General features: G+C 36.1%; 1 protein-coding gene and 1 long non-coding RNA gene across 4 annotated transcripts in view; one reads left to right on the top strand and one right to left on the bottom strand.

Moving 5' to 3' along the window:
* The window catches only part of PTPN12 (protein tyrosine phosphatase non-receptor type 12), a 103,625-nt gene extending 88,493 nt beyond the window's left edge, over positions 1–15,132 (top strand). For both annotated transcript variants that reach the window (XM_040472825.1, XM_040472826.1), the window contains 6 exons: positions 4,012–4,988; positions 9,082–9,159; positions 10,002–10,069; positions 11,002–11,032; positions 13,902–14,009; positions 14,232–15,132. In XM_040472825.1, coding sequence (XP_040328759.1) covers positions 4,012–4,988; positions 9,082–9,159; positions 10,002–10,069; positions 11,002–11,032; positions 13,902–14,009; positions 14,232–14,293 — 1,324 coding nt within the window. In that variant the 3' untranslated portion in view covers positions 14,294–15,132. The remainder of the gene's footprint in view (positions 1–4,011; positions 4,989–9,081; positions 9,160–10,001; positions 10,070–11,001; positions 11,033–13,901; positions 14,010–14,231) is intronic.
* The window catches only part of LOC121028824 (uncharacterized), a 152,741-nt gene that overhangs the window by 78,164 nt on the left and 53,994 nt on the right, over positions 1–20,583 (bottom strand). The gene's annotated exons all lie outside the window — the stretch shown is intronic.

Below are 20,583 nucleotides of genomic sequence, written 5' to 3'. Positions count from 1 at the left end.
TATAATAGAAGGATAAAGGAAATCATAAAGGACAAAAGTGATTTATTTGATTAAAATTTTAAAGTTCTAATTGAATTATTCATTCCCAATTTGCATTCTTTAAGATAAATAACGGTAGATTTTGTCAAAATGCAAAAATATGCATGCTTACTATAGTTCTCTAATTCTTGTGTTATTTCTTTTCACTTTAGATACTTTTGATCTCAGGCATAATTTTTAAAAGTTATTGATAGGGGTCAGAATATATAATAAAACCAAGAAATAAAGGATAAACACAAGTAGAACATCTTTCTCAATTCCAAAGTAACCATTATATTGGGGTGCCTGGGGGCTCAGTCAGTTAAGAGTCCGACTTCTCTTCAGGTCATGATCTCAAGGTTGGTGAGTTCGAGCCCTGCCTCAGGCTCTGTGCTGACAGCTTAGAGCCTGGAGCCTGGTTTGGATTCTGTGTCTCTTGTCTCTCTCTGCCCCTCCCCTGCTAGCACTCTCTCTGTCTCTCTGTCAAAAATAAAGACATCAAAAAAACCTTTTTTTATTAAGTTAATCATTATATCAAAAGTAATCATTAGCATTGATACAACACCTATATTTATGTTTTCTCATCTTCCTTGTTTAGATTGCCATGTATTCTCTATTCATTCTGTAGATAGTCAGTGATATGTCAGAGTGGTAAGTGATGTCATGAACACAGTGACTTTTACAGTAATCTTGATCACAGGGATATTAATAGCTGTTTTCCAAAGGAACTGATGTGAATAGGCTAGCTGAGTTCAACCAAGAATACAAGTCTCTCTTCTAGTCCAGTAATGTTTTCTTCATTATATGGTATTACCTCCCTAAAAAAAGAGAGTAGTGAAAGTTTTTGTTTTGAAAGTGTTCTGTTCTAATTTTTTGGTAGTCATTTTCTTCACTCCCTTACTGTTTCCACCCCATATGGAATCCAGCCTAAATTACTGTAAGAAAAGTAATTTTCTGATTTTATGTAACATAACAAATTATAGAGTCACTCATTTTAAGACTTGGTCAAACAAATTAAATATAATTTATTATTATTATAAAGTCCAAATGTCTTAGTGTGAAGTCCTGAGCCTTCACAGTATAGCTTTGATCTACCTTTTTAGTTTTATTTTTCACTGTTTTTCTGAACCGTTATGTTCATTGTTCTGTCCTCTTCTGGTACTGGTATAATGCCTCGCATGTGGTAGGTCCTGAATGGTTTGCTTTGTTTTTGAGAAGTGAAATCTATGCCTTCCTCAAAACAGAGGATATTAAAACCAGTATTTACAATAAGAATTATGCAAGTCATATATCAGAATATCTAGTAAAAACATGAGTGTTGGTTACTATAGTGGAAAATCCATTTGTAGCATATATATTTTTGTGGTTGGGCTTCCAATTTTTGTGTACATGAAAGTGCTATTTAAGTGTTTTAAGCCTTGTTCCAACCAACCTTAAATCAAAGAAGGATAAGGAAGAAATCTGTTAGTGTAATTACCAATCAAATTTGAGTAGCCACAAAAACCCACAAAGGGACACAAGGAAACTTTTGGAGGTGATGATATATGTTTATTACCTTGACTGTGGTGATGGTATCATGGGTATATGCATATGTCCAAACTCATCAGATTTTATACATGAAATATGTATAGTTTTTTGTACATCAACTCTACCTCAGTAAAGCTTTTTAAAAATATGAGTAGCTAAGAATGTGTTTATTGTGTATTTTCAACATCCTGCACACTGTTTCCAAAAGTACTTAACAAGATTATTGGTTAAATAAGGCTGTTTGAACACATTTAACTCTGGTCCCTCCCTAAACTTCCTAAAATTATTGTGAAGGAACATAAAAATGTATGAAGATTTTGAAAACAAAATTGGAGAGGGATGGCAGCAGAAGGATGATTATAGAACTGTGGAAAGTAGAAAGCTTATCAACCAATGTAAAGGGACTAACAGAACAGGGAAAGCTAAAACTTGCTTTCCTGTAGGTGGGGGAAGCCCACAAGAATCAACATGATTCTCCAAAGAACTCTCAGAAAACCTCAGAAATTGGAGGTCCCCCTTAAGACTAGTGTGTAGGATGGGACTAAAAACAAGGAGACTTGAGTGTTTCTATTAAGAGTATTTAGGACCCCAGATTCCTTACATCAAATTGAGCAAATGACTGCCTCTCTCACATTTGGACACACAGGAAGGATTTACTCTGGAGTGGCTGAACCAGGGGCGGGTCTTTGGATTCAAGGACATCAGATCCAACTGATGGTGGTGTTGTAGTGCCTTACTGAAAACAGAATTTTTTATGCTGAATGGTCACATCCTCCAGGTCCTTTGCTCTCAGATTGCTGGTGGGAGAACCTCCCTTTTGAAAAACTAACTAGCTCAAGAGATGAAATGTACACTTTACTCGTTGTGGCCCACCAATATTGTTGCAAAGGCTGTACTCAGTCCACATGACCTCTAAGCCACAAGCTTCAAGACCTCCCTCTTACATAATGTGTATAGATCTTCCAGTCATTTATAATACTCCATTCTTTAAGAACAGAACCAGGATGATCAGGCATTTGACAACATCTCTAACATGAAAGATAGACCTAAATAAGCAGGAAAAAAAGGAACCTAGATGAAATAGAGATAATACAAAGTAGAAAAAAGATAGTAAGATAAATTTCCAGTATTAAAGAATATGAATTTTTATTTTTTTAAAGTTTTTACTTATTTATTTTGAGACAGAGAGAATCCCAAGCAGGCTCCTCACTGACAGTGTGGAGCTCGAACTCACGAACCTGAGCTGAAATCAAGAGTTGGACACTTAACTGACTGAGCCACCCAGGGACCCCACCTTCGACTCTTGATTCCAGCTCAGGTCACGATCTCACGGTTTGTGAGTTTGAGCCCCGTATGGGGCTCTGTACTGATTGTGATTTTCTCTGCTCCTCCCCCGCTTATGTGCACGCGCTATCTCAAAACAAATAAATAAACTTAAAAAGAAAGTTTCCAATCTGGTAGATAAAAAAAATTATAATACAATGGATTCTGAAAGTTCCATGGTGAAACTGTAGAACCTCAAGAACAAAAAAGAACCTAAAAGCTCCAAGAGAGGGAAAAAACACAGTTCACATTCAAAGGAGCAGGAATCAGAATTACATAATTGTGAAGGAAAATTATTTCTAATCTAAAATTATGTATATTTTCAAAAAATCAATAATCTTGAAAATATAATACTCAAATATAAAAAGCCTCAAGAAATTTGCCTCCCATATGTAGTTCTTAAGAAATTGCAGGATATAACCACCAAAACAAGGAAGTGTACCTTATGTATGGGACCTGGAAAATAGGAGAGTCCTACTGGAGAGAACGTCAGCTCTGTGGGGCCTAGGTAGTCAGTGGTACACACTGGAGCTCGAGCACCAAGGACCTAAAAGCCTAAGAGGGACTGTGTGTGGTATTGATAATTACCTATAGTGTGTTTCATGACCAACTGGGAAGAGGTGTATAAATGTGGAAGAAAAAAGAAGGGCTAAATTATTGATGATGCATAGAGAACTGAGCCATCAGAAACATATGGCAATTATTAGAGAAAAATAAGAGGTTGTATAAGAAAAGATAGGAAATCATAGTGTCATGGGTAAGAATGATATCGATATTGATAAGATTGAACTAGCTAAAAGTTGTAACAGTATTGGGAAGATAGAAAAGATACCTAGCAGGAAGATAATGGAGAATGTGTGAAATAGATCAAGAAATAACAATTTATGGAAAAAAGATAATTTATGAATTTTGAAATATTTTGAAATAATGGAGGTGAATCTTAGAAGCAGCTGTTAAAAAGGCTGAAAGTTGATGTCTCTGGGTAACTGAAGGGCTGTGGGAGGAGACCCATTTTTCATGAAAATTCTTGTATTTGTAAACAGTATTATATTGCCTCACTAAACATTAAATTTTGACAGTTTATAATTTTTTATTCATGAAAGGATGAGCATTCTTATGATGCCCTTTTATTAATGTTTTCAGTTGCCTTGTTGAAGGGGATGCCAAGGAAGAAATACTTCAGCCACCAGAACCTCATCCAGTGCCACCCATCTTGACACCTTCTCCCCCGTCAGCATTTCCAACAGTCACTACTGTGTGGCAGGACAATGACAGATACCATCCAAAGCCAGTGTTGCACATGGTTTCATCAGAACAACATTCAACAGACCTCAACAGAAACTATAATAAGTCAGCAGAACTTCCAGGGAAAAATGAACCAGCTATTGAACAGATGGATAAAAAACTGGAGCGAAATTTAAGTTTTGAGATTAAGAAGGTCCCCCTCCAAGAGGGACCAAAAAGTTTTGATGGGAACACACTCTTGAATAGGGGACATGCAATTAAAATTAAATCGACTCCACCTTGTATAGCTGATAAAACCTCTAAGTCCCAGGAATTGAGTTCAGGGGATCTTAAAGTAGATGATATTTCTCAGAATTCTTGTGTGGACTGCAGCGCAACACAGTCAAATAAAGTTCCGGGTGTTCCACCAGAAGAATCACAGAAGAATTCAGGCACACCTCCAAGGCCAGACCGCTTGCCTCTTGATGAGAAAGGACATGTAATGTGGTCTTTTCATGGACCTGAAAATACCCTACCCATGCCTGAGTCATCTGAAGGCAAACCCTCAGATCTCCACTGTCAAACGATGAAAACTGTGAGTTTAACACCAAGCCCCACAACACCAGTTGACACCCATGATCCTGCAGATCATCATAACAGCTCGCCTCTCTTTAGAGCACCCCTCAGTTTTACTAATCCTCTTCACTCTGATGACTCGGACTCAGATGAAAGGAACTCTGACGGTGCCATGACCAAGAATAAAACTAGTATTTCAACAGCAAGTGCCACAGTTTCTGCTGCCACTAGTACTGAAAGCATTTCTACAAGGAAAGTATTGCCAATGTCCATTGCTAGACATGATATAGCAGGAACAATACATTCAGGTGCTGAAAAAGGTAATAACAGTATCTAACACTTAAATATTTTTACTGTGTTACAGTCACTGTTCTAAGCACTAATCAATTAATTGTTTTGTTCCACATTTCACTGTAGAATCTACAGCACAGTTTCATTATTTTAGATACTTTTTTAAAGGTTTCTATTAAAAACTAATAATAAAGTAAGCTTTGTTACCTTAATTTGATTAATTGCATTACTAGATTTTGTGTTTGCAAGGTATTTCAATTGTTGTGAGTGAAAATTTTTGTGCTTTTTAGTTTTCCCTCCTATGTTAATAGTTTTTAGTATTTTATGTGGGTCAAAAATTTATCTGACTGAAAAATTTGAAATAATTTAGGGAAGATAGAACTGCTTCAAGTAACAAATATTATCAGACAGCTTCGGTGGGCATTTAATATCATCCATGTTTATCACAAATACTAGTTCATCATCGTTTAATGCTTTTTAAACTATACAACACCTTTTATACTTGCACGTGAGGTTGCTTTTACCTCTAAGATGAACGAAGAAGCAAAACTGTAACTACTCAGCAGAATATGGGAAATTTAATTCAGTTAGTAGTGAATGGGATATATCCTTATCTACGTCATTGATACTATTACTTAATTGACTTTTTTTTAAACTGTGTTAGCTTTTGAGGATGTGTGCACTTGGTTCCCAAGATGTATTACTGGTTCTTAAAATTCATCTTTGATCCACTAAAATCATCCTGGCTGCCTTTTTAAACAGACCATAAAGTTGAGAGCAAATGTAATAAACACGAAAGCTATTTACTGGTAGATTGATTATCAGTGGTCATTTACTTGTCAGTGGACTCTGGTCATGACCAAAGGTCATGGTATTTAGGCTGGTATTTACAATGTGCAACCAAATAAGTACTGTGAACTTAAATGATAACTTTTTCTGTTCCTGACCTAATAAGTACTACCCGTACTATGGTGCTTTTATTTTCCCCAGCTGACACATACTGTGTTTTTTAATCTTGAGAATGTATCTGGTAGAGTAAATGAGAATCTAAGGTAGTTTCTTAAATTTACATTATAATCTGTAGTCTTGATTCTTCTGTTATTTGAAGGATCTTCAGGCGATAATGGTTACCACAGTAAATATTACTTTACCAGTTTGCCATAATTTAAGACTGTTAATATCTTTTTCTTCCTCAAATTCAGAGCTTGAAAAATAACTGCCAAGTTGTAACTACACAAGAAAATGGGTTGATGAGAAATTTTTATTTTGGGCTTTTGAAGTATATCAAGCATGCATCTATCTTATACCTAGGAAATACATTTTTTTTAAACCATTGGTAGAAATAGAATTTTGGTGTGAGGGCAGGAAGGATGCAAGATATGATATGCTCATTAAAAGTTTTTGCCACCTGACCAGTCTTTCGGTGATAATAGAAAAATTTCCTTCAGAATACAAAATACTGGGACGCCTGGGTGGCTCAGTCGGTTAGGCATCCAAATTTGGCTCAGGTCATGATCTCATGATTCCTGAGTTTGGAACCCCGCGTGGGGCTCTGTGTTGACAGCTCAGAGCCTGGAGCCTGCTTTAGATTCTATGTTTCCCTCTCTCTGCCCCTCCCCTACTCGCACTGTGTGTGTGTGTGTGTGTGTGTGTGTGTGTGTGTGTGTGTGTGAAAAATAAACATTAAAAAATAATGCAAAGTACTGTATAAGGATATTTAAGTCATCCTGTTGTATACTAGCTCACTTCTCAGCATTTTATTTGTATTTCAAAGCAAAGATAGTTCTAAATGTGACTTTTGATTTCTTTTTGCCCTATCCAAACTATGCTAAATGAGTTTGGTATTAACTGAAGATTTTCCTGTGTTAGTGTTCTGTGCTGCAAGCAGTCCTGTTTTTGATGTTAACTAGTTACTTTGTAGATGAACCACTGGCACAAGAATTAGATTTTTGTTTCCTTGTTTGTTTTAGAACTTGCTAGGGAGTTAGAACAATTTTATTTTGATACCTAAAAACCTTTTGCATAAGTTATTGCCTGGCAAAAATTACTGGCTATGAATTTTGATTTTAATATTGACTTCAGCCTCCTGAAAGATTTCTCAAACTTGGCTACACTGAGTCCCCATTTAGTGTTATGATTTGCAAAAACCTGTGTAAAATGTGAAGTCTCTGTTTTTGATAACCTCTAAAATAGAAGTTTATAACATAAAGGTGGTCCAGAGATTGAAAGAAAAACATGAAGCTGAAAAGCATGAGCCACAGTTAGAAAATAAAAGTGTTGAATAAAGACTGCCATGAAAAAAAGAGGTATAGAATTTCTGAAAGATACTTAATGTAACCAAGCAAGACTGTCCTTCCTGATTTGTTCACTTAATTATGAAATGGCACCAGAGTGCCAAAATTATGCATCCTTTCCTTCCAACAGCTATCTTTTTTTTGTGAGCTGTTAATAATAAAAGGGCAAGGGGAAGAATGATGATGGCTCAGATTATTACTACTGGATAAGGTGGATGGTTCTTTAATGGTTTCACTTTATATGCAAGAGAGAGTTCCAGTACTAGTGACTGACATACAAAATATTGGACTGGAATTCTTAGTAGGACCCAGAGGCTGTATTTTCTTGGGTCTTTGGCTAAATAAATGTAGGAAGGACAAGAGCAATCATATCTGGCTCATGCTAGTTGAAAACTGAAAAGGCTTTGATTTTCAGTCTCTTTAATGCATAGCCTATCAGATATGGTTAAATAGCAAAGTATTATGGCAAGATTGTTCATTTTTTAAAAAGAGAACAGTTGTCAAGGCCCAGACAAAATAATACAGGATTCTTACATTCCCTTTCTTCACTCCATCCTCCCTAACTGGAGAACCCACACACGGAATTATATCCTCATATTTTCCTTCTTTACCTCCAATGAAACTGCATTTACCCTATGCAGAAAGGCTAACTGATGAGGCTTACTTAGTGCATTATCTTTTCCAAGAGCCAATTTTGTTTTTACTGGTGAAAAGCTTTAATATGGCTTCAGTCAGTATTCTCAGAGTAGGTCATATGCCACTGTTCACAAGATTTTAAGCATTAAATGAACATTCAAAAAATGTAATACTTTTGTATTAGAAAACAAACACTTCAGATTTGTCATTTTAGTCATTACTGTTTAAAATATGACCAAAGGACACAGTTAAGTTAAAAATGAATGGGACTTAAAAAGTAAATAGTACAGGGGCCCTTGAGTGGCTCAGTCGGTTAAGTGTCCGACTTTGGCTCAGGCCATGATCTCGGGGTTTGTGGGTTTGAGACCCACATTGGGCTCTGTGCTGACAGCTCAGAATCTGGAGCCTGCTTCAGATCCTGTGTCTTCCTGTCTGTGTGCCCCTCCACCGCTCATGCTGTTTCTCAAAAATGAGTATTAAAAAAAAAAATTAAAAAAAATAGAGGACAGATGGTGGTATGTGGTATGGCAAAACTCATGAAGAGAGTTAAGCAATTGATTCCAGTTTGGGAAACACTGGCTTGAGTCAAATGACCAAGGTTTCCTTTGTGTACTCAAAACATCATCTGCAAGCCCAAACGAGATGTCCCTTGCCCACTGGCTTTTCTACTGAAGGCTGTCTTCAGACTGAGAGGACAGTGACGGATGTCTGCAGGGTATCAGGAAAGTCAGGAATCATTTTCTCTGCCCAGCAGTGAATGAGTTCATTCCGCTTTGCTCATTAAATAATACTTGGTAACAAGTTGAGTAGTGAGGATTTCTTGTTTGTTATTTGCATTTTTAAAAACTGATTTCTCTTAGGGGCACATGGGTGGCCCAGTTGGTTAAGTGTCCAGTTTTGGCTCAGGTCCCGATCTCATGGTTCAGGAGTTCGAGCCCTGCATTGGGCTCTCTGCTGTCAGCATAGAGTCTGCTTCAGATCCTCTATCTCCCTCTCTCTGCCCCTCCCCCACTCGTGCGTTCTCTCTCAAAAATAAACATTTTTTAAAAATAAACACTAAAAACTGGTTCTTAAGATAATTGTGGAAATGACTTTTCTCTCTTATATTAGTTTAGATAACAAGTTCATTTTTAATGAGTTAATATTCTTTAACAAGTTCATAATTTGTCTGAATTTTATGTATTTAATATAGATGTTGATGTTAGTGAAGATTCACCTCCTCCCCTACCTGAAAGAACTCCTGAATCCTTTGTGTTAGCAAGTGAACATAGTGAGTGTCTCTTCTGCTTTTTTATCATTGTACTGTAATAAACTCTGAAAAACACGGCTTATTTTAGTCTAGTTGCTATTGAGCTGCATAATTAAATTCAAAAAAAGGTTTGACTTGATATTGACAAATGTTTTTAACTCCTTGAATGAAAAATACTTATTTTTTTTGAAAAATACTTTAAAATATTTTTTGTTTGCTAAGATTGCTAAAATGGCTGCATTTATATTAGATACTATAATTTACTTACATGTATTTATAACTGTATTTGTAAGTTGGTGTCTTTTCATTCATTAAAAATAGCACTTATTAAAAGACATTAATTGCTTCACTGGGTGCCAGTTTAGGTAAGTAAATATTTAATTTGGGTTGTAGTTGGGCATCAACTCAGTTGGTGTTAACTGAAGGACACTTAAGGCCACATGAGTATCACTGAGAACTGGGAGAAAGTGATATTTCAAAGTCTTGATAATATATTTCTTTTCTGTCTCGTCTTAAAAAAAGAGTACAGAAACAGCTTAATATATTTACAATGTCTCATGCTTGGTGGGGTCCTCCCTAATTTTACCTAAGTTACCTTTTACCAATATTTTATTAATTTTAACTGATTTCAAGAATGTGGAAAGTGAAGCCATATACTTCAGTACTACTAAATACATCTAAGTCTGCCACATGTATACATTATCATGAGCTTATAACAGTAAACTATATTTTCTTAAATTAATAGAAATAAAATATTTTATGGAAGTGATCGTTTCTAAAAATCTATAGGGTCTGTTTTTGCATCTTTAATGCAAGAAATTCAGGAATTAAAGATGTTAATTGTAAGATTTTATTTTTCTCAGATACACCTATGAAATCTGAATGGAGTGAACCTCAAAGTCAGGAACAGTCCGAACAAAAAATACCTGAAGTGAGTCCTTTTGGGATTGGAACAGCTATAACTTAGTATTTTTGTTCTTTTGTTAATTTATCTTACAGTTGTTTAATAACTGTCACCTTAAGACTATTAAATATAACTTTTGATCAGCATTTCTTATGGTAAGATTTCAGATGAAAACGCTACATAAAATGTGAGATCTGAAATTTTTAAAAAGGGCAACATGATCTACATATGGCCATCACAGAGTATTATTTTCCTAGACTGCTTTTAAAATCTGTAAATTACTCCATGTTTTAAGTCATTTTGGAAGTGTGAATGGAACAGGAGTTAACATTTTCAGGGTCATAGTACTTTCTTAGAATTTGTTCCTTCCATTATAACACTAAGTACATAGTCCCATCCTTTGGTTTGTCTGGTTACATGAGGTTTCCTTTTCACATTCAGCAAATGTTTGACAGCTAAATATATTAGCCATGTTTCTATACCATTTTTCATCAATATTAACATTTTTCATATTTCCCCCATATTTTAATATCCCCCAAATTAGGGCACATCTTACAATGATTAAGAAACATACTTTACTTGGCATATATAAAATAGTGGTAACCTGTAAAAATGATGTTATTTATGTGTTACAATGTATATCATAATTTGATGAATATGGTAGAATATGGGCAAAATGGGAGTTGTGTGTATGTTCCTTTGTGTAGTTGCTCCTGCATTTTCAGTTTCCATCCACAAGGAAAAAGTAATTCCCCTATCTTTTTATTCCCAGTATAAAATACTGTAACATTTAAAAATTTTAAGCCTAATTGAAAACACCATTGTTTTCTTTCCCTTTAACACTGAGAATTTTGGTGGATCTTGACTTCTTGGGATATACAGTCTTAACAGACCACATTTTCTATTATTTCTTCTAAAAGAGATATATTGTAATAGTTATTAAAATGTCTTCCTTTTAGGGCTTGACAACCCCTGGAAGTGAAAAATGTGGTAAGTTAGATTTTGTTTCTTTCTGTTATAGAGAGAGAGATTAATCTCCATAAAATAGCATGCCTCATGGTGTGTGTTATTTACTTGGTTATTTCTGTATGTGAGAATATGTAGGACACTTCTAGAACCTGAACTGTGTAGTATAATTATTTCAAATTAATTATTGTATCAGATATTATTATTAATCTGGAAAGTAACAGCATTTATTATTGGTAGTTACCGGCTAATAGGAAAGAGATTATTTTTAAAATATTTTTATTTTCTGTTGTTTATAAAAACATTTAGAATCTAGATCTGACAGTGGTTTGAATAAATGTCCCAAATTAACCTAGATTATTGAACTGGAGCTCTAAAAACTGTTTTGGAATTCTTCCTTGTAGGACTTCCGCATTTATGAAGATCAATAAGATTATGTAGCTCAACCCACTGTTCCAATGCCAAGTTAGAATATTTTTCTGCCACATTACTTGTACTATCATAGTAAAATACATCAAGTTATTATTAATTCTTATAAATCAGTGACCATGAAAGCAGCTTATCAGACGTCCTAGCCTAGGGGCAATAGTTGACCGTCCACATCTGACTCTTGGTTTCAGTTCAGGTCATGATCCCAGGGTTGTGGGATCGAGCCCTGCATCCGGCTCCATGCTGAGTGTGGAGCCTCCTTGAGATTCTCTCTCTTTCTCCCTCTGCCCTTCTGCCCCACTCACGTGCTCTCTTTCTCTCTCTCTAAAATAAAAATTAAAACAGCAACAACAAAACATCCTAGCCTGTACAATTCCCTCAGTTTATCTATCATCTGCCCTTACCCTCCATTCTGCTTCAGTTGCTCTCTCCCTGCATCTTTGACTAATGGGGCTCCATTCCATCTTATACATTTTTAATACTCTGTCTACTAGCTGAGGCAACTTAAGGAAAAGAACAGAATAGGGCTTTAGAGTCAAGTCTACCTGGTTTACAATTTCATTTTTACCATTCTACTTACTATATGACTTCAGGCAAGTTACCTTATCTTAGCCTCAGTTTTTTTTCTCTGTGAAATGGAAATAATAGTACCTACCCTAAAAAACTGTTGTGAGGACTTATTTAAACCACATATATGGGCTATCAAACACTGTGGTTGGCAGATGATAGGCACTCAAAATGGAAGCAATAGTATTACTACTATCTTTATTATATTAATACTGCTGCTATTGTGCATCCTTGAATCTTTTTTTTTTCTAATGTATGTTAACTACTTTCTGGTTTCTCTTCTGTATCCAATCTAGATACTATTCCTCCATTACTCTAGTCCTACTCTAAATTATCCTCTAGTTTCTTTCCCCTAACTCCTGTGCCATTTTATTTTATCCCTCAAGATTCCTGAATACTGCTGGGGAACATTATTCCGTTTTCCAGATGAGCCTACAGTTCTGGATCTTCATCCACAGTTGGGCCCCCAGCTTTGCTTGGTTATCTTATCCGCTCTAGCTGGCACACTTTCTATTTTCCTTGAGTTTTCCAATCTTTACTTTCTTCTGAAATCAATCCTACTGACTCTTGTTCAGTAGATGACCTTTTATTTAACCGAGAAAACTGAGGCCTTTTGACTAGGTCATCATTTCTTCCTAGAAGCCAGTCCTTGAATAGCTCACCACCACTGGGTTTCACCTCCATACCTCTTCTGTCTGTACCATTGCACTCTGCATCATTTTACTGTAAAACTTAACCACACTACTACAATAATACGCTTGTCAGTCTCTCCTACTAGCCTAGGCCTTGACTTATTTTTATTCTGACCTTGAGCTGAACAAATAACATTTACATTAAAAAAATTTTTTTTAATGTTCATTTATTTTGAGAGGGATAGAGAGCGAAGAAGGGAGGGGCAGAGAGGGAGGGAGACTGAGAATCCCAAGTACACTGTCAGCGTGGAGTCAGACACAGGCTCGAACTCATGAACTGTAAGATGATGACCTGAGCCGAAATCAAGAGTCACATGCTCAACCAACTGAGCCACCCAGGAGCCCCATAACTTTTACATTTTTAAAGAACTGTTTAGGGGCTTTGGCTGGCTCATTCAGTAGAGCATGCGACTCTTGATCTCAGGCTCATGAGTTCAAGCCCCACATTGGGTGTAGTACTTATTAAAAAAAAACAAAACTTAAAAACAAAAATCAATGAAGAAGAGGTGACAGAAACTGTATGTTGCTTATAAGGCCTAAAATTTATTTTCTAGTCCTTTATAGAAAAAGTTTCCTGAACTCTGTTTAAACTACAAGCACCAAAGGACAAGGGTCATGTATTATTTGACTTGAATTCCAAGTTTCCATAAGTTTCTTAGGGAGTTATAGAGGATATGATAATGGTTGTGAAAGAATAAATCATAGTAGTTAATTTCTTTTGTTGCTAATCTTATGCACTGGGGATTAAGTAAGTAAACTAAAATGTAATTGATGTAAATCTTTCAAAGAATTACTACTGTTAGAAGCCAGTAGTTCATCAATTAACTATGAACTTGATTGCCATTGATTTCCATATAAAAGCAGTTCACTTGCTATTATTGCCTTAGGACATCGGCACATAGTATAACTACTTTAAGGAAATATGATATAGCAAGATTGAAGTTTATTAAATAAAGTTTTAAGAGCATAAGGAGAATCCATACGTTGCAGAACTACTCACTGAAGATGTCTAAGTGCCCTTGAGAACACCTAACATGATTTCCTGTGTTCGTCACTGCATTTATATTTATCTGGGCCTCTGAAAGTATGATGTCCAAGAGAGAAAACTTGCTCTTTTAATTTAATACACACATTAAAATCATTAGAGGATTCTATATATGATGCTACAAATGATGGTGAGTAACAATCTTTATTTTGCATTTTAGATCATCCAGCAGGAGGTATTCACACAGAGACTTGTACAGAATGTCCACCTATTTTCAGTAACAAGAAAGACCAACTATCAGAAAGTCCAACAGAGGCCACAGATATTGGTAATTTGTTTACTAAATAATTTAAAAACTTTATGTAGTTAATGCTGGCAAGAATGAGAAAAGGGTATTTGCCATCGTTTCAGGCTTTCCTTAGAAAGGCAAAGTTTATCAAACTCTGTGCTATGATTTATTCAGGTTCTTAAATACCCAAAGCAAATTAAGAGTTTTTAGTAAATTAAAATACATTTCTGAACACTAATCACTATGGCATTTTGATTATAGGTTTTCGTAATCGCTGTGGAAAACCCAAAGGACCAAGAGATCCACCTTCAGAATGGACATGATTCAGGGAGCTAACAGACACTTTAAATTAGACTGGAAAATTCAAGTGCCACTGAAAGCCAGATTTATAGTATTCCATCTTAAAAACGTGGGACTAACAGCAGTGTAGATTGTTGCCTTAGTATTTTTTTTTGCTAGGACCATCTACCTGCCTTATACTACACTTAGGAAAAAGTATTACATATGGTTTATTTTGTAACTTCAAGTATTATTGCCTTAATGTCTCTTAACCCTGTTACACGCTGCTTGTAGACATGTTAATATAGTAATACTTTTATGATAAATTGAGTTTAAGGACTACTCTTTTGCTAATGTTTTATCATGTATGCATTATTTTGTATATGTACAGGGCAAGTAGGTATATAATTTGATAAAGTTGCAGTCATAAAATATTATTAACAGAAGATGTAAGAAATTTCTGCATGGTCTAAATCTTTGTGTACCTTATTTGTAAATTATTTGCCCTGAAGTTTTAGAAAATAGTTTCTGAATTTTAAAATTGCTGGATTCATGCAGCCAGCGTTGCAGGTTATCAGAGATAAAAGATTGTAATAATAATACATTTTGTAAATTGTAAGCAAAAAGTTATTTTTATATTATATACTGTCTAATTGTCCATCCTAATTGTCCTTGTTTTCATCTAGTCATGGAGATTCAGTAAGTGCCTTGGAACAATATTGAATTCTCTTAGCTCGTGAGTGTGTGTGTGTGTGTGTGTGTGTGTGTGTTACTTTAATATTTGAACTCAAGTGGGATTAGAAGACTATCAAAATATATGTATGTTTCAGGATATTTGACCTGCCATTAAAAAAAAAAAAAAAACAGAAACAATTTTACAGTGCCTACTTGTCTTGGTTTTTCGTTCCTTATTCCAAGGGAATTAGAGTTAGTATCCACCTTCCAGTGTTTAAGTCATGAGTGTGAATGGAGTTTAATCTTTTTTTTTTTTAATTTTTTTTTTCAACGTTTATTTATTTTTGGGACAGAGAGAGACAGAGCATGAACGGGGGAGGGGCAGAGAGAGAGGGAGACACAGAATCGGAAACAGGCTCCAGGCTCTGAGCCATCAGCCCAGAGCCTGACGCGGGGCTCGAACTCACGGACCGCGAGATCGTGACCTGGCTGAAGTCGGACGCTTAACCGACTGCGCCACCCAGGCGCCCTAATCTCTTAATTAAAGAATTCCAATACTTCTAATTCTAATACTTATCCTTGTGTCAGCCCTAGGCATCCTTCTCATTATTGCCTAATAAGATCCAGTAAAACACCAAACAGAGGTAAGGTTAGGAAGGGGGAACTGGTTTCTTCCCATCCTACAACTGGAGCATAGATCCCATCCAGGTGTCCCAAGTTTGAATTCTAACACCAGGGATTAAAGTTAATGGATGTCTATATTTTCCCTCTGCATACGAAAGAGATAAAAGGGGCGCCTGGGTGGCTCTGTCAGTTAAGCCACTGACTCTTGATTTCGGTTCTGGTCATGATCTTATGGTCCTTAAGTTCAAGCCTCACTGTTAGCGCAGAGCCTGATTAGGATTCTCTCTTTCCCTCTCTCTCTGCCCCTCCTGGGCTCCCCCCTCTCTCTCAATCTCTCTCAAAATAAACTTTTGAAAAAATTATACAAAGAGAGAAGAAATTATAAGACTAAAGTAAGAGAGTGACCTTACCTGAGTAGAAGGATTATTGCAGAGGAGAAAATAAAACTATCATTTCACGTCAATTTTTTTTTAAAGCTCATTAGTCTTTGTGTTTGCTCCTTAGGATTTCAAATTTTTCCCATATGTTTTGGTCATAAGGAAATATGAATACAGTGGACCCTTGACATTCACAAGACACAGACACCTCTATAGCATATCATTTTCCTAAAAAAAATTAAACTAAAAGTATAACTTTTTTTTTTTTTTTTGAGACAGAGAGTGACAGAGCATGAACGGGGGAGGGTCAGAGAGAGAGGGAGACACAGAATGTGAAACAGGCTCCAGGCTCTGAGCTGTCAGCACAGAGCGCGACGTAGGGCTCGAACTCACGAATAGCGAGATCATGACCTGAGCCGAAGTCGGATGCTTAACCGACTGAGCCACCCAGGTGCCCTAAACTGAAAGTATAACTGTAAAACGAATTTAGCTCCTTCATGTACTTGATGATTTGTATAATATGGTACTAAAATAATTTATAAACATTTTTATGTTGGGAAGGAGTTGCTTGGAACATCTTCATTGAAAAAATAACATATATTCAGGGGCACCTGGGTGGCTCCGTTAAGTGTCCGAGTTTTGATTTTGGCTCAGGTTATGATCTCACGGTTCATGAGTTTGAGCTGAAGTCAGGCTCTGCTGACAGGGCAGAGCCTTCTTAGGATTCTCTCTTTCCCTCCCCTGCGCTCTCACTCTCTCTCAAAGTAAACAAACATTAAAAAAATATATAACGTATTCAGAAGAGTGCAAAAATCATACTAATAATCATAAAGTTTATACCCGTTTGAGTGTGACTACCACCTAGATGCAGCAATAAAATAGGATCAGCCACTGAGAACCTTTCCTCTTGGGCTTCTGAGATTTCTTCATTACCATATGAGTAGCTGTTACTTCTTTTTCATTGCTATAGAGTTATGCATTATATGAATGTACCACAGTGTGTCCATTCTGCCATTAACAAACATTTTGATGGCTTGGATTTGGGAATATTACAGATTATGCCACTATGAACATTTTTTAATGTGTTATTTGGTACATGTAGTACATACATCTGTTGGCAGAATATTGAGGAGTGGAATTTTGGGATCATAGGGTACACATACATATCTGCCTTTAGTAAGTAGATACTGCCAGTTGTCCTAAGTGGTTGTCCCAATTGTTATATATTTCTTGGTACTGCCCTTAATTTTCATTTTAGCCTTTCTAATGGGTACAAAGTGGTATTGGTTGTGATTGGAGTACGTATTTCTATCTAATGTTCCATTTTTTTGTTCAGGGAATGATTTTTTTTTTCCCCATTGGCCAATCACCATTTAATGTCCTTGCTCCACTGTTACACAGTTTTGTCAGGTATCCATTGATACCAGTTATGTATCCATTTGTCTGTGAGTCAGTTTCTAGATTTTTCTTTCTATTCTATTGCCTATCCTCAGGATGATATTTTAAATTGTCTTTTTCTAGCTTTAGCTTTCTCCCAAGGATTAGTTTTTATACTGGTTGGAACTGTGAGTACAACAGTTACTCATTTTCCTTTTTCTGTGTAAAGCATATGGTAAGCTCATTTGTATCTGAGATAAACCACTGCCAAATTCATCCTGCTGCTTTATCCAAAACCTCTACCTTGTATAACTAAGGGTACAAAGGCTTTTAAATCTTTCTATTTCCTTCATAACACTATCAGTTAGCTTTCCTTTGGGAGCAATTTTTCATGAATAGTACTTTTCACTCTAATACTTTTCACTTTATGGACATTTTCCCCATAAACAGATAAACAGAGAGCAATAAAGCCATAGTTATGTCAGTGCTGAGCCAGGCTCAGTCATTAGCTGAGTAACTTAGTTAAGTATAACAGCCTCATGGGGTCTGTGGTTAAGATTTTTGCCTGAGGGAAATTTCAGAACTATATTCTCTGAATCCCTGGGGTCACTTGAAATCATTGAAACTATGAACATTAAATTCTTGAATGTGAAGAGTTTACTGAATATCAATTTGTCTTTATCTTCTGAGCTTGAATTTATAATAGGGAGTTCCTATTCCTATTTAGATAACTAGATGGATATGAGGGATAGGGAGGGTCTGTTAAATTCCCAGGATTCTGGCTGGGAAAGGAAAAATCTCAATATTGAATGTTGAGTTTGAGATAACCGCCAGGAGGTAGATAGTCCATAGGTAGATTCGAAGTTCATAAGAAATGTCCAGACTGGATATCAGTAAGAGGGAATTAATATAGCCAGGAATGAAACCATGACAGCACAGAAACCTCAGGAAGAATTTGCTATTTAAACGAACTTTTGCAGTAATACGGTAAATCTTCATTCATATTTGTATTTGTTGAAACTTGATTTAGGTTAAACATGGCCCTTACCTTGGTGAATGGCATGGCATCCTCTCCCTCCCATTACCCATGCCAGTCATCTGGTGTATTCTGCACTCTAGGTTCTCATCTCTTCAATCCAGCTTCCTCACTACCACCACCAGACTGATCTTAAAAGGCCAGTCTGACCTGCTGGTGACCTCTTCTAATTGTTACCTTTTCCCTAAAAAATCTTTAATGGTTCTTCACCATCTATGGTAATACTTCTTCAAAATGTGGCCCAGGTTCTCCTGCATTAGAATATTTTAGAGAGTGCCCTTAAAATTCAGGTTCCAGGGTCCTACCCTGGAGCTGAATTAGAATGGGGATAAGTAATGTGCATTTTAAACAAGCACCATAGGTGATTCTGGTGCATAATGAAATCCAGTGACTTGGATGCAAGACCCCATCCAAGATCTACCTGCTGCTGGCCTTTGGAGCCTTTTCTCTGTACCTGTGCTCTGGCCATAATGAATTACAGCTGCCCCTTGAACAACAAGGGTTTGAACTGCAAGGGTGCACTTACACATGATTTTTTTCAATAAGTGTAGTATAGTACTGTAATTAAATTTTCCTTGTGATTTTCTTTGTTAAAAACTTAAAAATAATTTTTTTATTGAAGTGTACTTGACATACAATGTTACATTAGTTTCAGGTGTATGACATACTGATTCAACAACTCTATGTTTATGCTATGTTCACCAAAAGTTGTAGCTACCATCTTCACTGTACAATGAATGCTATTACATTACCAATGTCTATATTCCCTATGCTATACCTTTCATCCCCATGACTTATTCATTGTATAACTGGAAGCCTGTACCTTCCAATCCCCTTCACCCATTTTACCCATCCCTCCATCTCTCTTCCCTGTGGCACGCACCAGTTTGTTCTCTGTATTTATGGGTCTGTTTCTGCTTTATTCATTTTTTTTAAGATTACACCTATAAGGGAAAGCATATGGTATTTGTCTTTCTCTGACTTATTTCACTTAGCATAATACCCTCTACATCCATCCATGTTGTTGCAAATGGCAAAACCTCATTCTTTTTTATGGCTGAGTAGTATTCCACTATTTACGATTTTCTTAATATATTTTTTCTCTAGCTTACTTTATTATAAGAACACTGTATTTAATACATACAATAAATATACAAAATATGTATCAATAGACTGTTATCAGTAAGGCTTCCAACAGTAGGCTATTAGCAGTTAAGTCAAAAGTCAATACACAGATTTCTGATTGCATAGGGGTCCCTAATCTTTGTGTTGTACAAAGGTCAACTGTACTTAGAGTTTCCTGAGCCCCTATGCCTTACTCATGCCAAACCCTCTGTCTTGAATACCCCACTTTGTCCTTGTTCTGGTGAGCCCTCCTCATCTATCAAGTCTAATTCAGCTGTTGTATCCTTCATTTCATCCTATTTCTCATCAAGTCCATGAACCATTCTCTTTGTCTATACTGCACCCTATTTATTTACCAATGTACTTAGACTTTCTGCTCTACTAAACTAGCCCCTTGAGAGAAAGGACTATGATATTTAGTAAAAAGTTGGCATGTATGTGTGTGTATACACACACACACTTTAAAAACAGCTAAATGTACAAAGGAGAACTGATTTTGAATGTATGTATTTTCTTAAACATTGTCCTGACATAGAGTAAAAAATAAATGTCAGCTGAATAGGTGAACTGAATCCAAAACCATAGCACATGTTAAGATAGTCCACACCTGGCTCTGATTTACATTCCCAAGCACTCTTCTATTCAGTCTTTATATTTTCAAACTTAATACCTCTTGACATATGATTTAAAGCACCCACATCAATACACTCATTGAATGGAGCTTAATAATAGGTTGTTTATATACCTGTCCCTGCTCCTGGAGCCAGCTCGAAAGTACAGAGTGGTCAAAAACATTATCCACTAACTGGGAGTACTTTCCCAAGAATATATCCATGGTTTCCAAACTGAATAGTTGGCTCTGTTCTGAAAACATGTATACATATATATTAAGGGATTTTTAATAATGAAACTAAAAAAAGTGTTAAATGTGAAGGGAAGCAATAAAAAGAATGATTGCAGTTTGCAATCTGAAGCTTTTGAGAGAAACTCAAGAATGCCACTTTAATTATATTTTAGCCCTAAAAATGTATTCTAATTGTAATACGTATTAGGCATTTTTTTTTAATGTTTATTTACTTTTGAGAGATGGAGAGTGAGGGGGGAGAGGCAGAGATAGAGG

Source organism: Herpailurus yagouaroundi, unplaced genomic scaffold, assembly GCF_014898765.1.
Source record: "Herpailurus yagouaroundi ecotype Mexico unplaced genomic scaffold, PumYag 100, whole genome shotgun sequence".
Classification (NCBI taxonomy): Eukaryota; Metazoa; Chordata; class Mammalia; order Carnivora; family Felidae; genus Herpailurus; species Herpailurus yagouaroundi.
The sequence above is the reverse complement of the archived record's forward strand: the minus strand, read 5'-3'. Positions and strand labels throughout refer to the sequence as shown.